At 39.4% G+C, this 22,750-nt stretch overlaps 3 protein-coding genes across 3 annotated transcripts; all 3 read left to right on the forward strand.

The window, feature by feature from the left end:
- The first annotated feature begins 2,301 nt into the window (after positions 1 to 2,301).
- Positions 2,302 to 4,993, forward strand: LOC118407183 (galactose-3-O-sulfotransferase 2-like). Its single transcript, XM_035807605.1, has 5 exons — positions 2,302 to 2,395; positions 2,576 to 2,808; positions 3,317 to 3,595; positions 4,180 to 4,337; positions 4,969 to 4,993. Exons 1-5 carry the CDS (start codon positions 2,302 to 2,304, stop codon positions 4,991 to 4,993), a joined length of 789 nt encoding a protein of 262 aa, XP_035663498.1.
- Positions 4,994 to 6,902: 1,909 nt separating this feature from the next.
- Positions 6,903 to 11,859, forward strand: LOC118406885 (galactose-3-O-sulfotransferase 2-like). Its single transcript, XM_035807276.1, has 7 exons — positions 6,903 to 7,319; positions 7,431 to 7,613; positions 8,270 to 8,592; positions 8,931 to 9,163; positions 9,575 to 9,853; positions 10,368 to 10,550; positions 11,269 to 11,859. The coding sequence occupies exons 2-7, from the start codon at positions 7,450 to 7,452 to the stop codon at positions 11,461 to 11,463; spliced, it is 1,377 nt and encodes a 458-aa protein (XP_035663169.1). The 5' UTR covers positions 6,903 to 7,319; positions 7,431 to 7,449; the 3' UTR covers positions 11,464 to 11,859.
- Positions 11,860 to 13,983: 2,124 nt separating this feature from the next.
- On the forward strand, positions 13,984 to 17,194 carry LOC118406898 (galactose-3-O-sulfotransferase 3-like). Its single transcript, XM_035807294.1, has 5 exons — positions 13,984 to 14,271; positions 14,711 to 14,943; positions 15,237 to 15,515; positions 15,987 to 16,169; positions 16,704 to 17,194. Exons 1-5 carry the CDS (start codon positions 14,115 to 14,117, stop codon positions 16,902 to 16,904), a joined length of 1,053 nt encoding a protein of 350 aa, XP_035663187.1. The 5' UTR covers positions 13,984 to 14,114; the 3' UTR covers positions 16,905 to 17,194.
- Positions 17,195 to 22,750: the final 5,556 nt, after the last annotated feature.

Raw genomic sequence — 22,750 nt, forward strand, 5'->3', positions numbered from 1 at the left:
CGAGCTAAATTCTTGATTTGTAAAGGGGGCTTTACCACACTGGCTTTACAACCCTAGGCCTGTGGTGACCTCGGTGCAAGACTACTGATTGTGACTCTCGCTCTTGCAGATATCTTGTTCGACGGGTCGTGCCTTAACTATTTGTAGCCCTCTGTGAACGAAGGTGAATACTTCATTTTTTAATCCTATGTCTTTGCTTCTCTTCTTTGGTTTTTCGTTAATGTTAGGGTTAAGTGTTACAGTCAGCTATAACGTCCATTCTGGTCTTGTTACAGGACTGACGGAGCCCCAAGAATGAACTTAAGGACACTTCTAGCCTACGGACTCGCCACAGGAGTCTTCACCACACTGTTGTTGTTCACAGTTCACCAATATAATTCATCCCATGTCGCCCGGAGAGGACATGAGAGTCAAGTATATCAAGCCAACCTTCCATCAGAGAATTCACTTAGGTGAGGAAAATGGCGAGCATAACCGTAAAGATCCCTAACAATTTTGTGGCTTGCATACATACTCTCCAAGCAGAGTTTGAGTCGCAAAGATACAATAATAGTCGGTATCTCCGACAACCACTTTATCTTCGTGACTCCACCTCTGCTTGGAGAGTATGTATGCAAACCACAAAATTGTTAGGGATCTTCACCATGCTTTAAGCAATACTGTAAATGGAGGAATGTTCGCGGTGGTTTTATTATCTCGGTTTTATTAGTCACCTCTTGGCCGCGAACTTGAAGCCATCATGTACATATTCTGTTCTCAATACAAGTCTCTTTTTGATGCATTTTAAATCATTGTACATTTGGTGTTTAATTCAATGGTAACACTACGATTTCCAATAATCTGCTCGTTTCATACGCAAATACGTAGCACGTCTGTTTGACGGCATAGGGAAGCTGACACAAATTCGCAGAATTGTTACGATTACCCTTTTACTACCATTTTGGAATTGGTTTTCCTTTTTACCTCCATGAAATGTCATGGAGGTTATATTTTACCCTGCGTTTGTGTGTGTGTCTGTCTGTCTGTCAACAAGATAACTCAAGAACGACTGGATGGATTGGTTTCATACTTGGTGTGTTGGTAGGGTGTGATGAAAGCTGTAAGTGATTAGATTTTGGGCCCCCTAGCGGCTTCCCTTGGTACTGCAGCGCAACTTCCGGTTTTGCTATCTTGTGTTCTGAACAAGCTATGGTCCCAATTTTTGGGTGTTAGATAGCTCTTGCGCTCAGGAATGAGTGACATAAGTTTGGGCCCCCTAGCGTCTAGTTTTGGGATAGCAGGGGCATTTTTGTTAAAAACTTCTGAAGACGATAACTCAAGAAGGGAACAGCGGATTTTCATGATTTTTGGTATGTAGGTACCTCAGACAATGTTGTACAAAATGAAATACTAATTATGCAAAATTATATTACATTTGCATAATTAATGAGAATATTCTATCATAGCAGTTTTTTCTATGTATCTCTTGTCCCTGACGTGATATGGTCTTGACATTTGGGTGGTAGATAGCTTTCAGTGTCATGACAAAGTGGGGCAAGTTTCAGCCTCCTACCATTTAATTTGGGAACTGCAGGGGCGTTTTTGTCAAGACATTCCAATGAGGATAACTACAGAAAGGATTGACGGATTGGCATCATATTAGGCATGCGGGTACCTTAGGCAAAGATGTTCATAATGATATACATGTTATGCAAATGAGAGCTTAATTTGCATAATTAATGAGGAAATTGTATAATTCCATTGTTTTCAATAACTGGACTTCAATAAATGTAACACATGTTAATTATGATAGGTAGAATATAAGCAGATACCAAATATGGTAATGAGGAACTTATTTGCATAATTTATGTAAAAATTGCAAAACCGCTTTATGATCAATAATGGGAATTTTATAATTGTGACATGTGTATGTTAGTCAATGATAAACAACACCATGCATAAATTATGTAAATGTGTTAGTCAATTGCATGAAATTTATGAAAGCTCTAAATTTTCATGGAGGTATGAGGTCGCCGAACTCTAGTTTTGTGTGTATCCTTAATAAACTCACTTTTAGATTTTTTTCCTCTAAGGCTTGAAGAACAGCTGAGAAGGACTGTTATACAAGTTGAGGAAAGCGTCTCAACTGCTTGCGTTCCGCAGAAGAAATTTGTCTTTATTAAAACCCACAAGACAGGCAGTACAACAACTGTCAACCTCTTCCAACGTTACGCCATTTACAACAAACTGAAGGTACTGATGCCAGTGGGACAGGGTCCGCTTAGTTGGCCGTTCCCCCCAAAAGAAAATGAGTACGTCCACATGCCAGACGAGAAGTACGACGCACTGATGCACCATTTTGTCTACAACAAGACGTGGCTACGGAGCAAGTTTCCACCAGAGACAAAGTACATATGTAAGTGATATTAAACGTGTGAGGTAGATCCGCATGTATAAATATGTTTGTTTAGATAAACAGAACAACAACGGCAAGTGAGGGGCAGTGCAGTGAGAAAAAGAGAAGTAAGGAGACAAATGAATAGAGTTGTAACAAGAAATTGAAAATGATACGCATCTTGTTCTTCTTTCCTTTCAGCTATAATAAGACATCCATTCGGTCATCTCAAGTCTCAGATGAATTACTTCACACTGGCAAAGGTTCTTAAGATAAAAGGTCATGGAAACGCCGTGAAGGTGTTCTTGCAGGACCCCTGGCAGCACAGGAACAGGTCCGAAACATTCTTCCCTCACGTGAACATCACGTGGGACGGGACCAGGAACCCCATGACCTTTGACATGGGGTGGCCGGCCGAGAGGGCAGATGAAGAAGTAAGTAAAAAAATTAAGTTGAATGTGTCAAATGGTAATGACAGTGGTGTTTTGTATCATACCTTGCTTCTTTGTTGAACTTATCCTCTTCGCAAGGAGTAAGAAGTATTAAAGAATACCCCTCTTTATCAATGAAATATGCAAAGAAATGCACAAGGAAATGCAACAAAATGGTGTCAGAAGTGGGATCCGATTTAATTCTCCCATTTGGGCTGTACGTACGCCTTGATGAATAATTTTCAAGTTCTCTACTGCTATTGTCATGAGGTGCTGTCTCTAAGACATCTTTATCATCCTTCCCATGTAATCGAAATTTGATACAAAGAGTATGGGCTAACTAAGGCGTAGAGACATGTGATGAATTGCAGCTTGTTGTCATAAATAAGACTTAAGTCAGCTCCCCCGTTGGAGATGTATGAACGTTCGATTTCATAAATCATTGTAAACACTAGTGGCAGCGTTCTCCATATTTCTTATTTCTTAATAATGTGCTATTTTCCTTTTTAAGGAGGAAGCTCGCGAGTACATCAGCAAGTTAGACTCTGAGTTCACACTCGTGATGATCCTAGAACATTTGGACGAATCGGTTGTTCTTCTACGACGTCTTATGTGTTGGGATCTCCGAGACATTCTATTATACTCCAAGGTAAAGAACTCACGCCCATACCCGTATAAGAATTACGTGGCAACACCAGAAGAACTGGAGCACCACCGTAGCTGGAGCGCTGTGGATTATTTGTTGTACAACACGTTCAACAACTCACTATGGCGAAAGATCAACGCTCAGGTAACCGTGTTTAATTAACAAGTCAAGTATGAAAATAAGTCTTTTTAAGTTTGAGGATAGTTAGATTCTAAAAGTGGCGCCTTTGCGTCTTACGTTGATTATATATGAGTCAGCAAAAACGTTAGCCAGCCTAAGGAAACAAATGAAAGAAAATTAAAGGGAAGTTGAGAAAAATGGAAATTCGTTTTACACCAACGTTTCATATGCTGTCTTAGATCCTTTTTTAACGATTGGTTCTGTCACAACCTACTTGAAAATCGAACGACACCCAAATCGTCCGACGTCCTGACGAATTTAAAAGTGTACTCTCACTGCGTTTGCGTCAAGCTTGCGTCACTACGGGTTTCGTTCACTGCGTCACTGTTTTGTTATTTTCTCCGATTTGTTATAATCTATATATTGCGCAATACGTATAAGTATGAATTAGACGACGACAAAATACACAGAAAGTAAGAAAGTTCGTTCTTTATCTCCGAGATTCGTTGAGTATTTTTCGAACACCGCAGTGACGCAAGCTTGACGCAAGTGAGGTGAGAGTTCACCTTAACCGCACTTTAATTGGAATTACTTCTTTTTACCTCAAGGGTCAAGATTTCTACGACGAGCTGAACTATTACAGACGCATGAAGCATAGAGTCAGTGACCACTGTGCTAGAATCGGCAGAAAAAGGAAAGGGCAGCCCATGGTCATATCCCCATCAAAATGGAATGCTCAATTTGAAGTGGACACGACGTACTGCAGGTACATTAAAAAAAGAAAGGTGAGTTCTGAAACTAATTGCTACCACTTTTTACTTCATATTAAATGCATCTTATATTAGAGGGAAGAATTAAGGTTTGTAAAAAACATCTAGGCATAAGCATTTGGCCTACTGTGTTGTTATATATTGTTTGCCTTGTATCCAGCCGTAATATAGCTCCCGAGTCTCTTCTCTCCTCTTTGCGAAGAGGAGAGAAGAGACTCGGGAGCTATATTACGGCTGGATACCAGGCTAATATATTGTTATCCACGGTCTCATTACATTGAACAATCAGATATAAACTTCGTTGAATTCCCAGACTTCTCCCCATTGTTTTTTAATTGGCACAGTGAAGCTTGCACCTGTACCATATATTTTTCGTTATCGTCAAACACCAACAACTGACCGTGGTTTGCTATGTTATACTGTTACTGAAAATAAATCGAGCTAGCTGCACAAGGTGAAAGTTTTCTGTTACTCAAAAAGTGTCTATTTTTGTTAAGGCGGTGTCTCACTGAACTTGGGGCACCAGTGCGACACTGTGACACAGTGTTGCACCGGTGCCACCAGTGCAATGAGATTTTTACGATCTTTACGGGTCTATTTAATAACAATTATTTTTGTGCTTTCCAGCCGATGCCCCTGGACAGGAAGATGAGAGGACGAAAATATACCAAAAAAGAGATGAGCTACGCTGTTATCGATCAAATCATTAACTACAGGCTTTTGCGCAAGGGACTTCCAACATTTAATAATAGGCATGATGCCTTTGCGGCTGGCATTACGCACTTACGCTCAAAACCACGCGTGGAAAAACCGCCTGCATAATACCGTATAATGTGTCGTATGACGTATACTTTCCATATTAATCAGTATGGCTACATGTAGCTTGGTCGTAGCAGATTTTGCTATATATACGAGGGGCGTGCAATTAGTAATGGTCCTGACCCATTTCCCATAGCAGGAGATTAATGAAACTTGGCACAGTTATTAGTCTTTCTCTTCATAGGAATCACCCAGAGTTATGCATTTCTCCCATCGTTTGATGCAGCTCTGGACACCGATTTTGTAGGACACCCCAGGTTGGTCCTCCAACTGATGCCTCATCAATGGCACAAGAGGGACGACCAGGTCTGGGAGCTGTTTCCACAGACTTCCAGCCACGTTTGAATTCAGGATGCCAGCGTTTTACAAGGTCATATGATGGGGCATCATCACCATAAGTTTCATTTATTTCATCAAAAGTCTTCTTTGGTGTGCGTCCTTTCAAATACAAAAACCGGATCACTGCGCGACACTCAACTGGTTCCATTTCACACCTGGTCCATTTCGCACCTGACTAAGTTCAAACACCAGTAAATCAGAAACCACAATTAGTTCAGAGCTGTCTTTTGCAACATAACCCATAGAGATATGAATTATTACACATACAAAATTTCATTTAGATCAGACAACTGGAAGTGGGTCAGGACCATTACTTATTGCACGCCCCTCGTAGACTACAGCAACAAGAGTGTACTTTTTGTAATTAGTTCCAAATATAGTGACTACACATGGACCAAATTACAGGTAGCTATTCTAAAGTGAGCTCTCTAATATCATTACAAAATATCAACCTGAAATGTGATCTGTGATGACAAAATGATGGTAAAAGTATTTGCCGGATGAAATTCATTTTAATTTACTTTAATTTACAAGACAAAAATTGGACTTACTCAAAATGTCGTCTCTTCAACTCCGGTCTTGGAAGTCAAGGAATAGACAATCCACTGGTTCTCAGTGACGTCATGTAGGAAGCACACGTGACTCCGTGGGCAGTGGATCTTAAGTTGCAGGGCGTCTATGGCACCCACCGTCTCTTTTTATGGATGGCTGTAAAGCTCTGGTATAGATGGCTCCTTTGATCCCTATAGCATTTGTCCAGGATTCTCACTTCGTCCAGTAAGACCGTGTGAAGAAATTTCTCAGGTTGTTTTCTCTTATGTATATGTAGATAGGCGCCATAAAAGACAACTTTGCAACAGGAGATAGACTTGTCCTTGTAAACAATTTTTGTCCATCCCATTCTTTACGATAGATATGACAGAAAAAAAGTCATTGTTGAATGATGCGATAAAAAATCAATAGTACAACTGCTAAAAATAAGATCAGCAAGAAGCAAGCACGCCACCGTTTCCCCTGATTTTGTAATTAGGCCATGTTGATTTGATTATATGGATGACATCCAAGCGCGAATCAATTTTCGTTCGACTAAAAGAAATTCAAACATACTGTTAATTGTACAAAGCAGCTTCAAAATAAGCAAATATATGCCATGGAGTGCAAAACAAATATCGGAAAACGCATTCCAATGCCACAGGCCTACGAAGATGTAAAAGAACAAAAAACATGAAGAATCTCTTGTTTGGTATACTATATTCTGTGTGTTCAGTCATTTGTTCAACCTTCCTGACCACTAAAATTTCATAATGAAGGCAACTTTTTTTGCCAAACGTTTTTTATTCCCACGCTCACATCAGTTTTGGGGTTACCAGCCCAGAGTAAGTCGTACATACTAGTATTATCAAACCAACAATACTCAGATTGCTTCTGTGTGATCTGACCCTAGTATGAAAGGCTTGAACCATTAGTAAGAAGTAGTAAAACCGGTCCTGAGGTCTCGCAATGTGTAACGCCACAAGATAGCACAATGATAACCTACAGCTAGACGGGTGTGAGCATAGGTCGGACGAGTTCAAAGGTTAGAGTTCCCTACATTTATTTGTTTTCATTATCAAAAATACCAAATATGATGAAGCCCTACAGAGTTGTAGTCAATTGTATGGTAATTGTACATTTTCACCATTGACAAAACAATCACATTATATTAAATGAACCCTAGGCCTGTGTTGACCTCAATTCCACTAATTGTGCCTCTCTCTCTTGCACATATCTTGTTCGACGGGTCGTGCCTTAGCTATTTGTAACCGACTATGGACGAAAAGGTCAGTACATTTTTTAACGCATGTCTTTGCTTCTCTTCTTTGTTTTTTTCTTCAGTGTTAGGGTACTGTCAACTACATTTTTGTACAACGTACATTTTGTTCTTGTTACAGGACTGACGGGGCCCCAAGAATGACCTTAAAGAAACTTCTCACCTACGGACTCGCCACTGGAGTCTTTACTACACTGTTATTGTTTACAATTCACCAGTCTAATCTACCCCATGTTGCAAGCTCTCGGGTAGTAAATGAAAGACAAGTATTCCAAGCCAACCTACCAACAAAGAACACTCTAAGGTGAGAAATATGGCAAGCATAACCGTAGAGGGTTCTAGTGTTTTATTCAGTTATTGTGACGTGTATAACTACGTACAACCAGAATGTTAATGGTAGTACTGTAAATGCAGGAATGTTCGCGGCGTTTTTTTTTGTTCTCATTTTTATTAGTGACGTCTTCACCGTGAGCACTGCGCCATTGTTCAAGTATGTCCTCTGCTCGCCAACGCTTTTGGTTCAATCGTAAACTGTCACGAATTCTGCATTTCTCCACCCTACGAATTATGTTTCCGCACAAATTTTCCATTTTCCAGTACCTTTCTAAAGAACATAGACGTTTGCGATGTATATCATGAATTTCTAAAACAAATGGCAGAGTATAAGCTACATGTCTTTCACAATTAAACAACTTTCTTTGTGGACAGTTACAGACTGCGCGGTCGTACTCTAAACGTAATTTAGGTTAACGTCTAGTGACGTATTTGCCCTCGGGAAAGGTTTACTGTCTGTGTGGTGAGGAAAAGAAAAGGGCATACATTATCACAATTCCCTCGATTTCCTCGCGCAATTTTGGCACAGTCCAATAAAATACCATTATGGGTATTTTAGAATTATAGCTTATCTATGTTACACGTTTCTTGAAAGTTTAACTCATTCTTAGACAATTTTTCTCATAGTCATGAAGAACAAACAAGACCGACTTCAAAGAAAGATGAGGAAGTCGTTTCAAGTTCGTGTGTCGCACAGAAGAAATTCGTCTTTATCAAGACCCACAAGACAGGGACTACCACAACAATCAACATCTTCCAACGTTACGCCATTTACAACAAACTGAAGGTGTTGATGCCAGTGGGCCAGGGTCCGCTTAGTTGGCCGTTCCCCCCAAAAGAAAATGAGTACGTCCACACACCAGACGAAAAGTACGACGCACTGATGCACCATTTTGTCTACAACAAGACGTGGCTACGGAGCAAGTTTCCACCAGAGACAAAGTACATATGTAAGTGATGATACTGTAAGTTACTCTATAGTCTAGATATTTTTTTGATAATCAAGCAGCACAACGACCTCCTTGATTATATTATGCTACTGTGATACACGCTTAAGATGTGATGTCACCTCATAGCTTACGACATTACTTTTGTATCATGTCATAGTCTTAAGGTTTATCTTTATATACCATTCGTGCTAAAAGATATACTTCGCAAGAAAGCATAGTTAGTAAACGTAAGGTAAATACATGGTTTACCCTCTTTCACCAACTACAGCACGACATGTCATTATTCATTATTCCATCAAAACCATTCCATGATGCATCTTGTTTTTTTTTTATGTCAGCTATAATAAGAGAGCCATTCAGCCATCTCAAGTGCCAGATGAGTTACTACCACCTAGCAAAGATTCTTCGGGTTAATGGCCATGGAAACGCCGTGAAGGTGTTCTTGCAGAACCCCTGGCGGTACAGGAACAGGTCTGAAACATTCTTCCCTCACGTGAACATCACGTGGGACGGTACCAGGAACCCCATGACCTTTGACATGGGGTGGCCGGCCGAGAGGGCAGATGAAGAAGTAAGTGAACAACTTGACTGTGTAAAAAAAAGTAACAGCTCGGGCGATATACGGTAGTGTTGATCGAAATTGTACCCGGCAACTTTCTTCAACACAATTACAATTGATTACTCAATACCGGTTTACCATTAACTTGATAAACCTGAGGATAAATAATGCTTTCCAAAATTGTTTAAAACTTCTTCTTCGCGCTGTAAGGAGTAAGAAATATATATTATAGCCCTATTCAACAATGGAATAGGCCAAGGAATCGAGAAACATGACGAAGTTTTACAAAATGGTGTCAGAAGTGGGATTCGATTTAATTCTCCCCATTTGTGTTGTATGTAGTAAAGCTTTACTGAGCTACTTTCAAGTAGCATCGTTTATCTCTATTGCTATCCTCATGAGCTGTTATCTCTTTCTGACCAGGAGGAAGCTCGCAAGTACATCAGCCAGTTAGACGCTGACTTCGACCTCGTGATGATCCTAGAACATTTGGACGAATCTGTCGTTCTTCTGAGGCGTCTGATGTGTTGGGAACTCCGAGACGTTTTATTGTACTCTAAGAGTAAAAACACGCGTCCTTACTCGTACAAGACGTACGTGGCGACACCAGAAGAACTGGAGAACCATCGTAGGTGGAGCGCCATTGATTACATGCTGTACAACACGTTCAACAACTCACTGTGGCGAAAGATCAATGCTCAGGTACAACGCTCTTTTTTTTTACTGACGAAACGCAAAATCATCTTGTCGGTGCTTAAATATATTCTAAAAGTGCTGTTTATTGCTTCTTGTGTTGATTAACGATGATCAGCATAATTCATTAGCCAACTAAAGAAACGCACCAACCGTTGAGTAAACAAATAACGATTAACAAATAAGATTTGCTCAAAGAAATGCAAATGTACATGCATACAAACGTGTGTGCCACATAGCAAGTATATGTGCCACGACTTGTTGCCCAAGAAAGGCCTGGGAACCTTTTTTTCGTATTGTTGTTGTACAAATGCAAACTTAATTAGGACATCATTTTGGGCTGTCATCCACGTGTCCTACAAATGTCAGATGTCATGTTACAGAAAATGCTACCTTAGATTCTGGTCGGCATTTGTATAAAGCCTGCTTTAAAGTCGTACGACACCCAAATCTTACTACCATACGTCCTATTTCCGATGAATGTGGCCGCGCTTTGATTGACTTTAACTTTTCTTACCTTTAGGGTCCAGATTTCTATGACGAGGTTACCTATTACAGACGCACCAAGAATGAAGTGAGTGAGTTCTGCACCAGAACAAAGGAAAGAGACAGTATAGGGAAACAACCCATGGTTGTAGCCCCATCGAAATGGAATGCTGAATTTAAAGTGGACAAGACGTACTGTTCGTACATAACAAAAACAAGGGTGGGTGCTGAAACTAATTGCTGCTATCTTCTTTTTAAATTTTACATTACATGTATTTTGAACTTGTACGTTAATATACGTCGTATATAGGACCATCTTAAAGCAGTTTCTAGCTCAGAAACAATAACAACAATTTGTATGAAAACTGCTAGGCCTAGAGCCTTTTGAACCACTTCTAAATCTACTGTAAATGCAGAAACGTTCGTGGTGGTTTTATGTTGGCGGTTTTCGCGGTGGCCAATTCACCGCGAACTTTTTCGCATTATAGTATATGGATACAGTCTATGGCGCTACCGCGAACTTAAGACCACCGCGAACGCTCCAATCCCCGCGAAGTTAAATCCATTTACAGTATATTCAGATAAACTTTGTTGAAGTCATGAACCTCTGCGTACTACTCTTTGATTGACATTATGAAGATACCACGCACTATATACTTTGTAGAAAACATCGCCAAATGGCAATATGTTACTATTGAACGGGTCTAACTGCTTAACAAATGTAAAGTGAGTGACTTACCTTTCCCTACAAACTTGTAGATAATACATTTGTACTTATAACATAGCCACAAAGAATTTACTCAGACCTGCACAAGTGCGTAACCGGGGAAGTCATCACCTCAAATACCTGCCCATCTACACACCTACAGACGTCTACAAATGCCCCCCAGGTTGATGATGACGATGATGATAACAAATGCTTGTTTTTTTCTTCCCAGACGATGTCCCTCGACAAGGTGATGAAAGGACGAAGATATACCAACAAAGAGTTGAGCTACACCGTGATCGATCAAATCATTAACTACAGGCTTTTGAGCAGGGGACTTCCGACATTCAATAGTAGACATGACGCCCATGCAGCTGGCATTCAAAAATTGCGTACAAGATTATTCGTGGACAAAAGGCCTAAATAATGCCATACACTGTGTCGTATGTAAAATGTGTGCTTTTTATATGGTATAGCTAGCTTGGTCGACATTTTGTATGTAGATATTAGAAAGCTCGCTTATGATTAGAATGCACTGTCTGTAATTTGCTCCATGTGTGGTAACTACACAAGGAACAAATTGCAGAGAGCACATTCTTAAAAGAGTTTGCGCACAAGATTGTACGTGGACAAACGACCTAAATAATGCCGTACATTGTGTCGTAAAATACGTGAACAAACTGCATAAATAATGTCGTACATAGTGTCGTAAAATACTATGGTATTTTCTGTATATCTACTTTGATGTGCATCACATCTTTGCTGAATGGTTACCTATGGTGGTATATTCCCATGTGGAATACACGTCATGTAAGCTTTAAGTCATTCTATTTCCAGTTGATCTAACACCGATTTACCTTTATCCGTGGGGTAACCTATATCCGTTGTTTTAAAAAAAGGGTATTTAGGTATATCAAGTCGTCGATTTCAAAATAAAGCACAGTCTTTTGACTCGGTATCCCTAAATACAGTGTATTGAAACACAACGGATATAGGTTACCCCACGAATAAAGGTGAACTAGCGTTACATCGACGTGCATCTCGGCTTTGATAAATTCAATATATTATTGACATCTTAAATATCTATCTATCTATATCTATCGATATATGATACAAATATATGTATCACACACGGAATGAGCGCAAATATAACAGCTTTGCAACAGCAGACAAACGAAGTGGTGTCTTTTCATTGCGAACAATTTCATCGAGTTCGTCCTTTTCGAAAAAAATAGGAAAACATAATAGAAGAAAACTCAATAGTTCAACTTTGTTGAAAAAATAGTGAAATCGTCAAGAAAGATGCAACAAAGATAACACCCAGCCAAACACTACAGTTTTACCTTCGTAATGATATAGATGATTTGATACGGTAACTGTAATTGATGTTTCAGACATGTTGTAGATTGCGTTCAGATTAGTCAATCAGTCAATAAATCTAGTATAATCTCGAATCACGATTGAGTCTCGAATCACGGAAAGAAGATATCCATGTTCACCGTGCTCACAGTTCAAAGATTGTTTTTACAAAATTGCCCCTGAAATTCAAGAACAAGTAGCTAGGTGGCCTAAAATCTACGTACCGCTTACCGCGGTTACCTAAAATCTACGTATTTCTTTCCAAGTACAAGAGCTATTAGTCCCCCCAATTTGGCAGCCGTAGCATCTTTAGATTGAAATATTATAAAACTGGAAGTTTCACTGCCGCTAGGGGCCCGAAATTGAATAATTTAGAGGACTTTGCAACACCTCCGCTCCCTGCATACTGCATCAAGGCATTCCATTCAGGCCTGGTTAAATGTTTACAAATACAGAGAGTCAGACAGAAACGCTCCTACTGCACACATTTTACCTCCTTTTTTCATGGAGGTACTAAAGATGAAGGGACTTCCAGATTCATGTTATGCATCCACATGCACAGCTGTACCAAGAGGATGACATGACAGTGCAGTTAGAAGAAACATCACACAGAAACAAACACGTTTGGGAATCCTAGATTGACCCTTGCCTGTACGGCCTTGGTTCTATTGTTGCATCACACGTGACCCGCTTTGTACAAAACCTGCTCGACCGGTGGTGCTTTAAAAATTTGCTCTAACCCCTTAAACAGAAGGTCAGTGCTCCATTTTGTATTGTATGTGTCTTTTTAAAGTGTTACTCGTTAATGTTAGGGTAAAAGACGGGATCTTTTCTTATAGGAGGGAGGAAACGCGCCAACGATGAATCTGAGAAGATTGCTAACGTGTGGATTCGCCATGGGCGTCTCGACTACACTGTTGTTATTCACAGTTCACCAATCGTATGTGCAAAACGTGTCCTACATGAACACCTGGCGACAAAACGACAGATTTCTAGCCAACCTGCCTACAAACAACACCTTTAGGTAACACAAGTCTTCTTATATTGACAATGACATTATTGCATATCCATACCCAACGTTAACATGGATGCCTGCAGGCCGATTTGAGCTTCTCATGAATAAACAAAGGTTCAAACAAACAAAACATGAAGTAAATGCATTCAGTAAGATAACTTGATAGAAGTAGACGTGCAGAAAGAAATCGTAATCTGAAGAGTCTCTTGAGAACATACAATGTGGCCTGCCTGTATGTAAAATCTGCAATCAAAATGTTATAGTTATTCATGTGTTTGTTTTTGTACTGAAATAACGCAGGATTAAGTTTGTTTGTTTGTTAACACCATTTACATGTATCCACCAATAGTTTTGAGTTTGTTGTTTTTGTACACATCGTGAACGGGATGCACAATCCAAACATGGTAGTAGAAGGGGCATTGACCTTAAAGTATCTCGTGACGTCACGTAGTAGTTACCCTCAGAGGACACTAGGGTTAAAAATCGGGAACTGCCGTGAAAAGGCAATTTTTTGTTATTTTATAATCTTCTTCGCATGCACTCTAATATCACTTTTCTTCTTAAGGAGAAAAGACGAGGAGACTTTTTCAACTACATGTGTCCCACAGAAGAAATTCGTCTTTATAAGGACACATAAGACAGGCAGTACCACAACAATCAACATCTTCCAGCGTTTCGCCATTCACAACAAACTGAAGGTACTGATGCCGGTGGGACCGGGAATACTAAGTTGGCCGTTCCCCCCAGAAGAAAATGAGTACGTCCACACGCCAGACAAAAAATACGACGCACTTGTGCATCATTTTGTGTACAACAAGACGTGGCTACGGAGCAAGTTTCCTCCGGAGACAAAGTATATATGTAAGTGATGATACACAACATGTTGGAGGTATTCTGGGGGCACAATGATATCTCAATATGCCATATTTGATAAGCAACTTAAATATGGCATGAAAGAAATAGCGTTATATAAATGTATACGTAAATTGACTAAGCTTGACATGTTTGGTTTCTCTTACTTTTACTTGGACAAGACAAGAATCCCATTGCTGTCCTTCTCACAGTATATAATTATTGATGAATACACACGAATACAGTAGAAGTCAGTTAATTGCACAACGGATAACTGCACACTCAGTTTGCACGGAATCCAAAAGTCCTGCAGTGATGCGGTCCAGATGAATAACTTCGCTTTGTTGCACAGTCCGGAAAGTTGCACAAAATGTGTTCACAAATCGGGAGTGCAATGAAACATACTTACTTCAACATATTGATGACACATCATATCCTTCTTTTCCAGCTATAATAAGACAACCATTCAGTCATCTCAAGTCTCAGATTAATTACTTCCACCTCCCAAAGGCCCTTGGCATACAGCACACTAAGAATCCAGTGAAAAAGTTCCTGAAGGACCCCTGGCGGTACAGGAACGGATCTGAAACATTCTTCCCTCACGTGAACATCACGTGGGACGGGACCAGGAACCCCATGACCTTTGACATGGGGTGGCCGGCCGAGAGGGCAGATGATGAAGTAAGTGATCATGAATAACTTGTAACAAAAACACACAGATGCAATTTCGTAACTCACCGTCTAATTAGAAAACTTATCAGGAGAAAGAGGTAGTTAAGAACACCGAAAGACATACTAGTAGAACATGTGCCGAATTCGAAGTGCAACATGGTGTCAGACGTGGGATGCGATCAAGGTCCTTCATTGAAGTTGTATGTTTACCTTACAAACAAATTCTAGGTCACAGCATCATACGAGTGCACTTCCTAATAGTCTTGTAACGTGCATTTTCCGTTGTTTTTTTTGCGAACCAGGAGGAAGCTCGCAAGTACATCAGTCAGTTAGACGCTGACTTCACTCTCGTGATGATCCTAGAACATTTGGATGAATCTGTCGTTCTTCTGAGGCGTTTGATGTGCTGGGAACTCCGAGACGTTTTGTTTTACTCTAAGAGTAAAAACTCGCGCCCTTACTTGTACAAGACGTACGTGGCAGCAGCAAAAGAATTGGAGAACCACCGTAGCTGGAGCGCCATTGATTACATGTTGTACAACACGTTCAACAACTCACTATGGCGAAAGATCAACGCCCAGGTAACCGAAATACAAGAATACGCCAAATAGAAATTACTCAAACAACTGAATGTAATCAATAATCTTTAGTAATTTTAGAAACGGTCAGACGTTTCAGATGCCATCCGTTATCTTCTTTAGTGTCACTGTCACTGTACTGACGAAAGATAACGGTTGCTTGAGCACTTATTAATTGCTATATTGTTACCTGGATGTCTAACCTTTATCGACGTAGGTTTAAATAATGTTGGTACTTTTATAAGCTTGTAAAATTGTGCTCTATTGTTTTTGGATTATAAGTGGCCGGACGTCGGACAAAATTTATCCAGTAGAAAACATACGAGTTAGAGATATTACAAACGAAATTTATGACAAAACAAAACCACAATCTTGCTCTTTCTTACGACCTGCCAACCTCCAGCAACTTACGAATAAGAATCAATGTGCTTTTCCGATTTGTATATTCTTAAAACTTAATTTTTCACCATACAGGGTCCAGAATTTTATGACGAGTTGAAATATTTCAAACGCATCAAGGATGACGTCAGTGACTTTTGCATGAGGACAATGAAAGGTCAGAGTGAAGGCAAACAAACAAAGGTCATAACCGCATCCAAATGGAATCCTGAATTTGAAGTGGACAAGGATTACTGTTGGGAAATAACAAGAGCAAAGGTATGTACTAAATAGATATTTGTCACATTATTTGCATTTGCATGAAATTAATCAAAGGCTGTTTATGAAAATGAATCAAAACCGCTAGATCGTTGATCTTGTTTATTTTTACTGAGGCCACAGCAAGTAAATTTTACAGATGACATCCTCTGCAGATTTAAAAAATAGTGCGATAGGGCGAAAAAAAAAACAAGATGGGTGAAAAAAAAACAAGATGGTTACATTTTCAAAAGTAGGCACCATAAAGTTGTGATGAATGTTGTAACACGAATTAAACACAACACAACATATTTGCTCATTTTGGTACTTTATCGTCATGTTGACCATCCCTGCAGAAGAAAAAACAATCTTTTTTTCTGATATCAGGCGAAAATTAATGCGCGTGCTGATTTCATCCATAAAATTTACTTGCTGTGGTCTGACACTTAAAACAAAATGAGATGTTGCAAACTTAAAGAAGCACTTCCTTACAAGAAGCAGTTTTATTTAAGGATGTATCCACTTACCAATTTGTTCTGATGTTTTGATTTACAGGCATATAACCTTGACTTGGAGATTAGAGGACGAGGGTATACCAAAGAAGAGATGAGATTTAGCGTCATGACTCTAACATTTAACTACAGGCTTTTACACTTGGGACTGCCAACATTTAAAAATATAGGGGAGGCCAGTGCCGCTGGTATTAAGGGTTCATTATTTAGAAAACGAGAACGCCATAATACAGCGCTTGGTTAACACATATTAAGTCATACCACGGTTCTTATCATGGCGTGCGGATAGTTTAGAATTTTCAAGATGTATTTTGATGTGCATCACATCTTTGCTCAATAAAATAACTTAATGTTGTCTTTATATGAATGCATGGGCTGCGTATTAGGCCCCAACATCTCCAACCAGGACCCACTAAAACCTAATGAAAAGGCCGTGGCCTGGCTGCAGTACTGGCACGGAACGATAGGATGATGATGTGGCTCATAGCTATACGAATATTATCGCATATTGTGATGATTGCTTTCGTGTTGTTGCAGTACATTTTGCCATGCGGCATGCATGTACAGCTGTCGATCAGTGAAATTGGTTCTATAATAAAGTGCCTCAACAAAAAATTCCACTCATTGGGATGTGCTTATTTCATCATTTTTTGCTCACTAATTTTGTACTTATGATTTTCTTTTATCACATATCTTTTATCAATATATGCAGTCGATCATTCTAATATTCTGTGAATATTAGACACCTAGGACATTAATTGTAAGGCTAGATCGGCTGCCTACTTGTTTCAAAGATTCATACAAGATAGATGAAAGAAATAAACGAAAGAAGCTCACGTAATGTGGCTCAGACAAACATTATGGAGATATCCCCACTACGTTTGTTGCTTTGATATAGCATTGTTCGAATTCTGTTTCAATAGGAACTTGTGGACCGAAATATATATTTAGCTACGCTGTTTTCGCATTTCTTTAAGTGACGCTTATACATACATTGTAAATGTCATAAAACTGCTATTGTATAATAGATAACCCAATTCATTCTACGTGGTTTACCCCGTGATATAAAGAGGCTATGTATTTGGCATCAACGGCTTATGTCAATATATTCTATGCAAGCTTCGGCGAGAGTCCGCTTTCTATTGAAGCCATCAAAGGGATAACGTTTACCGATGACTAGTCAGAATCGAGATTGATACATGTGGTTTTATGTACATCATTAGGAGAGAAGCAAATTAATACTTTGATACACACCGCTTACACTGTAAACAACGGGATTTAAACGCCTGAATGGATCATAATCGTTTCAATGTATCAATTCGTCCGTCTATTTCAGGATACGCCTAGGAATAATTGGCATTTGGGATCAAGAAAAGGTGGTCTTTACTTGAGGGACTCTAGAATGCAGAAAGAAGCTCAAATATTTTCCGAGCGCTAACCTAACACACAAAAAAGAGGAAAGTCAAATATAGTTTCTTGCCCTCTTGCAAATCGCTATTCAATAGGACGGAGAGTAGCAAATATTTGAAGTGATTTGGGTGGCAAACGCGTCAACGTAAAGAACAAAACAAACAGGTACTTCAACACGACCGTTAGGTAACGACTGTATCAGGATTTCCAGCGTTTGATAGAAGATGTAAAATAATGGAAAATTTACAAAAATTATACGAAATTGATAAAGGAGTGATCATAAACTTTTGATACCTTTTAATCTCCATTGGGTTGCCCTAGATTCCGAGTCTACCAGTTACCGCATACACGGCGCTTTCTTCGTGAAAACATTCTATTCTTTCTTGTGTTCGTCCCGACTTAAGATTTTCCGCGTATCTAGCCAGAGTTGAGCTGTACGCAGGTAGTGTACGCAGACGCATTATAGTTGTTCAAGGCCCCCTTTCTACTAGACGGCGACGCGCTACGCTCTCACTGCGACCTAAATAGGATATGTGTAACCTTCGCTTTCTCACTGGGTATATCATACAAAACGTAAAAGTGTGACCGAGAAGACAACAAAACACACAAAGTGTAAAAAGATTCGTTTCTTTTTCATACAATTCGTTGAGCGATCTGTCAAGTTTTAGGTCGCAGAGAGAGCGCGGCGAGAGCGCCGTCCTAGTGGAAAGGGGGTATAACCTCTCTTGGAGGATTGCGTCATGTGATATTGACACATTGGCAGCCGCCAGGTCACTTGACAAAATAACAAAACAGTAATGTAAGTTTGCTTTTTTTTCGAGGAGCAAAGCAAGCTTGTGACATGGTTAGTCCACAATCCTTTTGTGTCGATGATGGGGAATTTTTTCTCTTCTATATCATTGTTTGTCTGCTGTTTAATGCTTGGTGAAGGGAAAACTATGCGTCCCGTTGCTTAGCAACTGTCATCGGGTTGGCTCTATTTGTGTGTTCATCACAGTGACTATTGACTGAAGGAATAAAGGCTTGTAAAATGTTGACCGTGGTACTACGTCATTTACGAATAAATCCCTGTTGATATGATTATAACAAACTGTTTGTGTATAGTTAGAAAGACGGGAATTATATTTAAAAAATGTGTGGCATATCATCATTCTTTTATCATTTAGCTCACTAGAAAAAATATTGAAACAAACATGTCTGGTTTCAGGGTCTGGTTTAATCGTCAACTAGTGTTGATGTGATTTTTTTCAATAACAAATTTTACTTGTGTTAAACGTTTCTCCACATTTGGACAAAATGAATATCATATTTCAAGTCATAACAGCGACATATCAGAAAGGTCGTCATTGCCTTGAAAGAGAAGAGAAAACCGTTTCCACGATTCATAAACAGATACATGTATTGTCGGGGTATCGCCGTTGTGTTTCAAATTGGATTTGTGTTGCCTATCATCGGAATATCATGCTAAACGTTCAAGAAGAACTAAAAAAGCAACAAAGCACACAAAGCGTGAAGAAAACCATTTTTTATCGATGAAATTCGTTAAGCGCTGGCTAACCACTCGGTCGCAACGACGCCGCAAACGTGCCGCAACTTCCGCCTTACTTGCATGTAATGTGAAATGAATGCACTAAATTACCATAGATCACCTAATGTTTCAAAATACTGTCATTAAGTCGTGTGCTTTGTTAGAACGGATTTGGCATCTATTTAGACTATGTGAAAACGGATGTGAAATCTATTCAAACTTTTCGTAATTACATGCTTGAAAAAAGCATGTACTGTTTCTGGTAGGGATCTTTGTGATTCCGGACCGATATCTCGTAGAACCTCTGGATGGATTGCGATTTCCTTTGCTATGGGGATAGAGTGTGTGACCTATTGTGCTATTAAGTAGATTAGAAGTTTGCTGTTGTTTTGTGGTTCGTTTTTTAAAAAATATCTACACCCCTTTTCCTGATATGGAGTGATCTGGCCTCATTCCCTCTGTCTCAACCTCCTTGGGGACAGCTAGCAGCTGTAACATGTGTTTTGAGTTTTCAGTAGCATGGGAGTGTGTGGAAGGGTCGTTTCCAGTGCTATATCTCCAGAACAGAACGTGTGATTTACCTCCATGAAAAATGGAGGTATAGTTTTTGGTGTGTCTGTGTGTGTGTCTGTTTGTGTTTCCACATATTTGTGGTCAGCATAACTTTAGAACCTGTTGATGGATTGTAATGATATTTGGTATTTGGGTAGGTGTTTGGAAGACGAAGGTCAAAGTCAATTTTGGATCCCCTGGTGTGTGACCTTGGTACTGCAACAGAACTTGGATTTTTGTATCTTTTGACATGGATATGCTATGGTCTTGATTTTTGGTGGCACATAGCTTGTGGTGTAAGGAAGAAGTGTTGTATGTTTGGGCCCTCTAGCAGCTTGCTCTAGAACTGCTGGGGCATTCTGGTCAAAATCTTCCAAGGAGCAAAAAAGAGCAACTGTGACCATCGCTGTCACCTCTGTATGGTGTGAACCATTATATACACATTGAGATACAATGTATGTGCCAGGTGCAGGTGTAACAATAGGAAATAAAAATGAAATGGTGAGGACACCAGAAAGGTGTAGTTTTGGATCTCACTGTTTACCATAGGTAGATATATAACTTAAGAACAATGATGGAATAATTTTGCCAAACGTCAAACCATATCAACCCCCACAACACACCATACGCACCATCACAAAACAAAATATTTCAAGCAGGTTTGAGTTTTCAGACTCTTGTTTGTTTTTGGAATTAGTTTGCCACGGATTCGAAAACGTTGTCAGACTTTCTTTAGGAAGGATTTGGAAGTCTATCCAGACTTAAGAATGGGTTAAAAAATTCATTCAGAATTTCTGTTATTCGTCTGCGCCTTTGTTACATGCAGACATACCGGGCGGTTCACGCTCAACTGAACGGGTTCAATGACCGTCAGGTCATATACACAACAGCCTTGAGGTCAAGGGTTTCTACGGCTGAATTCTGACAACTTTTTTTTTCTTCAAAAATTGAACTTTTTTGTGTAAAATAGACGTCACAGTGCCCATGTTGAATATCATTCAAATTGTGCATAGCTGAATGAATTAAACAAACAGCAACACCTCAAGCACGTTAAAAGATAAACATCCACAACGAAAAGATCAGTGGCCGATCCCAGTGTGAGTGGATCAAACCTTACAGTTCGGTTTTACACAGCTTGTAAGTATGGTACAAAATGGGTGCATTATGCTTATTTTCCTAAACAAAAATAAACAAAAAACAAACAAGTCGATGTTGGGGTTTGGTGTGAAAAATCCACATTAGTCGTACCGTTGATTCACGACAGCAAATCGGTGTGGCACAAGTGTTGGTATAGTTATAAATATTTCGCGCAAAATTCAACTGTTTCCTAACGTAAAAAGTTGGCATAGATTCTGCGAAGATTGTACAATGAACGTAGCCGCGCCTCAAGATTTAACTACAAAGGAAACTAACAATGTAAAGAAAAAGTCGGAAAAGCTACTTTTTGTTTTGTTCAAATATTCCGTAGTATACCTTTTATCTTGGGCAGAACATTTTTTTTTTCATTTTTATCCCTCCTTTCTTTTCTCTCATTATTTCTCCCTTCTAGTTTTAAGACACAAATAGAGGCAAATCAAAACTACATATTTACAAACAAATACCTAAGCCCTGTTCTTTCGGTCGCTACCACACCTGTAGCATGGCACGTAGCTGTGACGTCATACTATCACGTGGACATCACGTGGTGTGACACATAAGCGCATGGTCAGCTACGAAAAGTATGACATCATCTTTAGCCCACTGGATGCTTTTTATGCAAATGAGTAAACTTCTGAGTCATTAAATCCAATGTACTTCAGAGTGGATTTGAATTAAGAATTTAATTTACTTAAAGCTAATAATAACTTACTTAATGAGTTCTTAATACCCTATAAGGACTCGGAAGCTCTGTATATGATGTAAAATACATGATTTCTTATATCGAATATGTACCTAGTATTAAATATGCATTACGTTATATACCTGAGAAACATTAGTAGGTCAATAGTTGATGAAATGTTAAGACTATTTGTTTTATAATGAACTTTGAGTTTATGCTTTGTATGAGACAAACGGGGGTAACACGACAAACTAACAAATCTTGAAAAGCATATTATTTTCTATGATCGCATAAGAAACTTCACAACGATAAAAATATGTCAGTTTAATGAGCTGTTACTATGCAAGGAGGCTTCAAAGGGAACCAAAGCAAGGTAGCAACCCAAGCGACACCTACGTCACAACTGAGTAAATACAGGTTTTGACGGGACCGTGTATACGTAACACACCCTTTCCATTGAGTAGCAATCACTGAGCGAATTTGCAGTGACTAAACGTGGATTTCAGAATTGAAATGTTATGCTAGATGTTAGGAGAATTTAAGATAACAAACCACACAAAACGGAGACAGATTCGTTGTCAGTCAATGGAATTTTCTGAAAGACATGTCAAATCTTTTATCCCTCATTGTTCTCAGCGCAAGTAGAAAAAGTTATAAGTATCTAATTAGGTATTGTATGTTTGGTTTAATCTCCAAGCAGATGTTGTGCTGGTGACATAAGATCGTATCATTAGCTGGGGAAGGGGTTTAGCCGACAGAGGAGTTTAATTATGCCACAGTA

Source organism: Branchiostoma floridae, chromosome 19, assembly GCF_000003815.2.
Source record: "Branchiostoma floridae strain S238N-H82 chromosome 19, Bfl_VNyyK, whole genome shotgun sequence".
NCBI classification, from domain to species: Eukaryota; Metazoa; Chordata; class Leptocardii; order Amphioxiformes; family Branchiostomatidae; genus Branchiostoma; species Branchiostoma floridae.

What these genes read in the sequence shown, in the direction of transcription:
- LOC118406898 (XM_035807294.1), top strand. Translation starts at nt 14,115, where the DNA reads ATGCCGGTGGGACCGGGAATACTAAGTTGGCCGTTCCCCCCAGAAGAA. An exon ending in TCCGGAGACAAAGTATATAT is followed by an intron (nt 14,272 to 14,710) that starts GTAAGTGATGAT and finishes CTTCTTTTCCAG; the next exon opens with CTATAATAAGACAACCATTC. An exon ending in GGCGAAAGATCAACGCCCAG is followed by an intron (nt 15,516 to 15,986) that starts GTAACCGAAATA and finishes TTCACCATACAG; the next exon opens with GGTCCAGAATTTTATGACGA.
- LOC118407183 (XM_035807605.1), top strand. Translation starts at nt 2,302, where the DNA reads ATGCCAGACGAGAAGTACGACGCACTGATGCACCATTTTGTCTACAAC. An exon ending in ACCAGAGACAAAGTACATAT is followed by an intron (nt 2,396 to 2,575) that starts GTAAGTGATATT and finishes CTTTCCTTTCAG; the next exon opens with CTATAATAAGACATCCATTC. An exon ending in GTGGACACGACGTACTGCAG is followed by an intron (nt 4,338 to 4,968) that starts GTACATTAAAAA and finishes TGTGCTTTCCAG; the next exon opens with CCGATGCCCCTGGACAGGAA.
- LOC118406885 (XM_035807276.1), top strand. Translation starts at nt 7,450, where the DNA reads ATGACCTTAAAGAAACTTCTCACCTACGGACTCGCCACTGGAGTCTTT. An exon ending in ACCAGAGACAAAGTACATAT is followed by an intron (nt 8,593 to 8,930) that starts GTAAGTGATGAT and finishes TTTTTATGTCAG; the next exon opens with CTATAATAAGAGAGCCATTC. An exon ending in CGTACATAACAAAAACAAGG is followed by an intron (nt 10,551 to 11,268) that starts GTGGGTGCTGAA and finishes TTTTCTTCCCAG; the next exon opens with ACGATGTCCCTCGACAAGGT.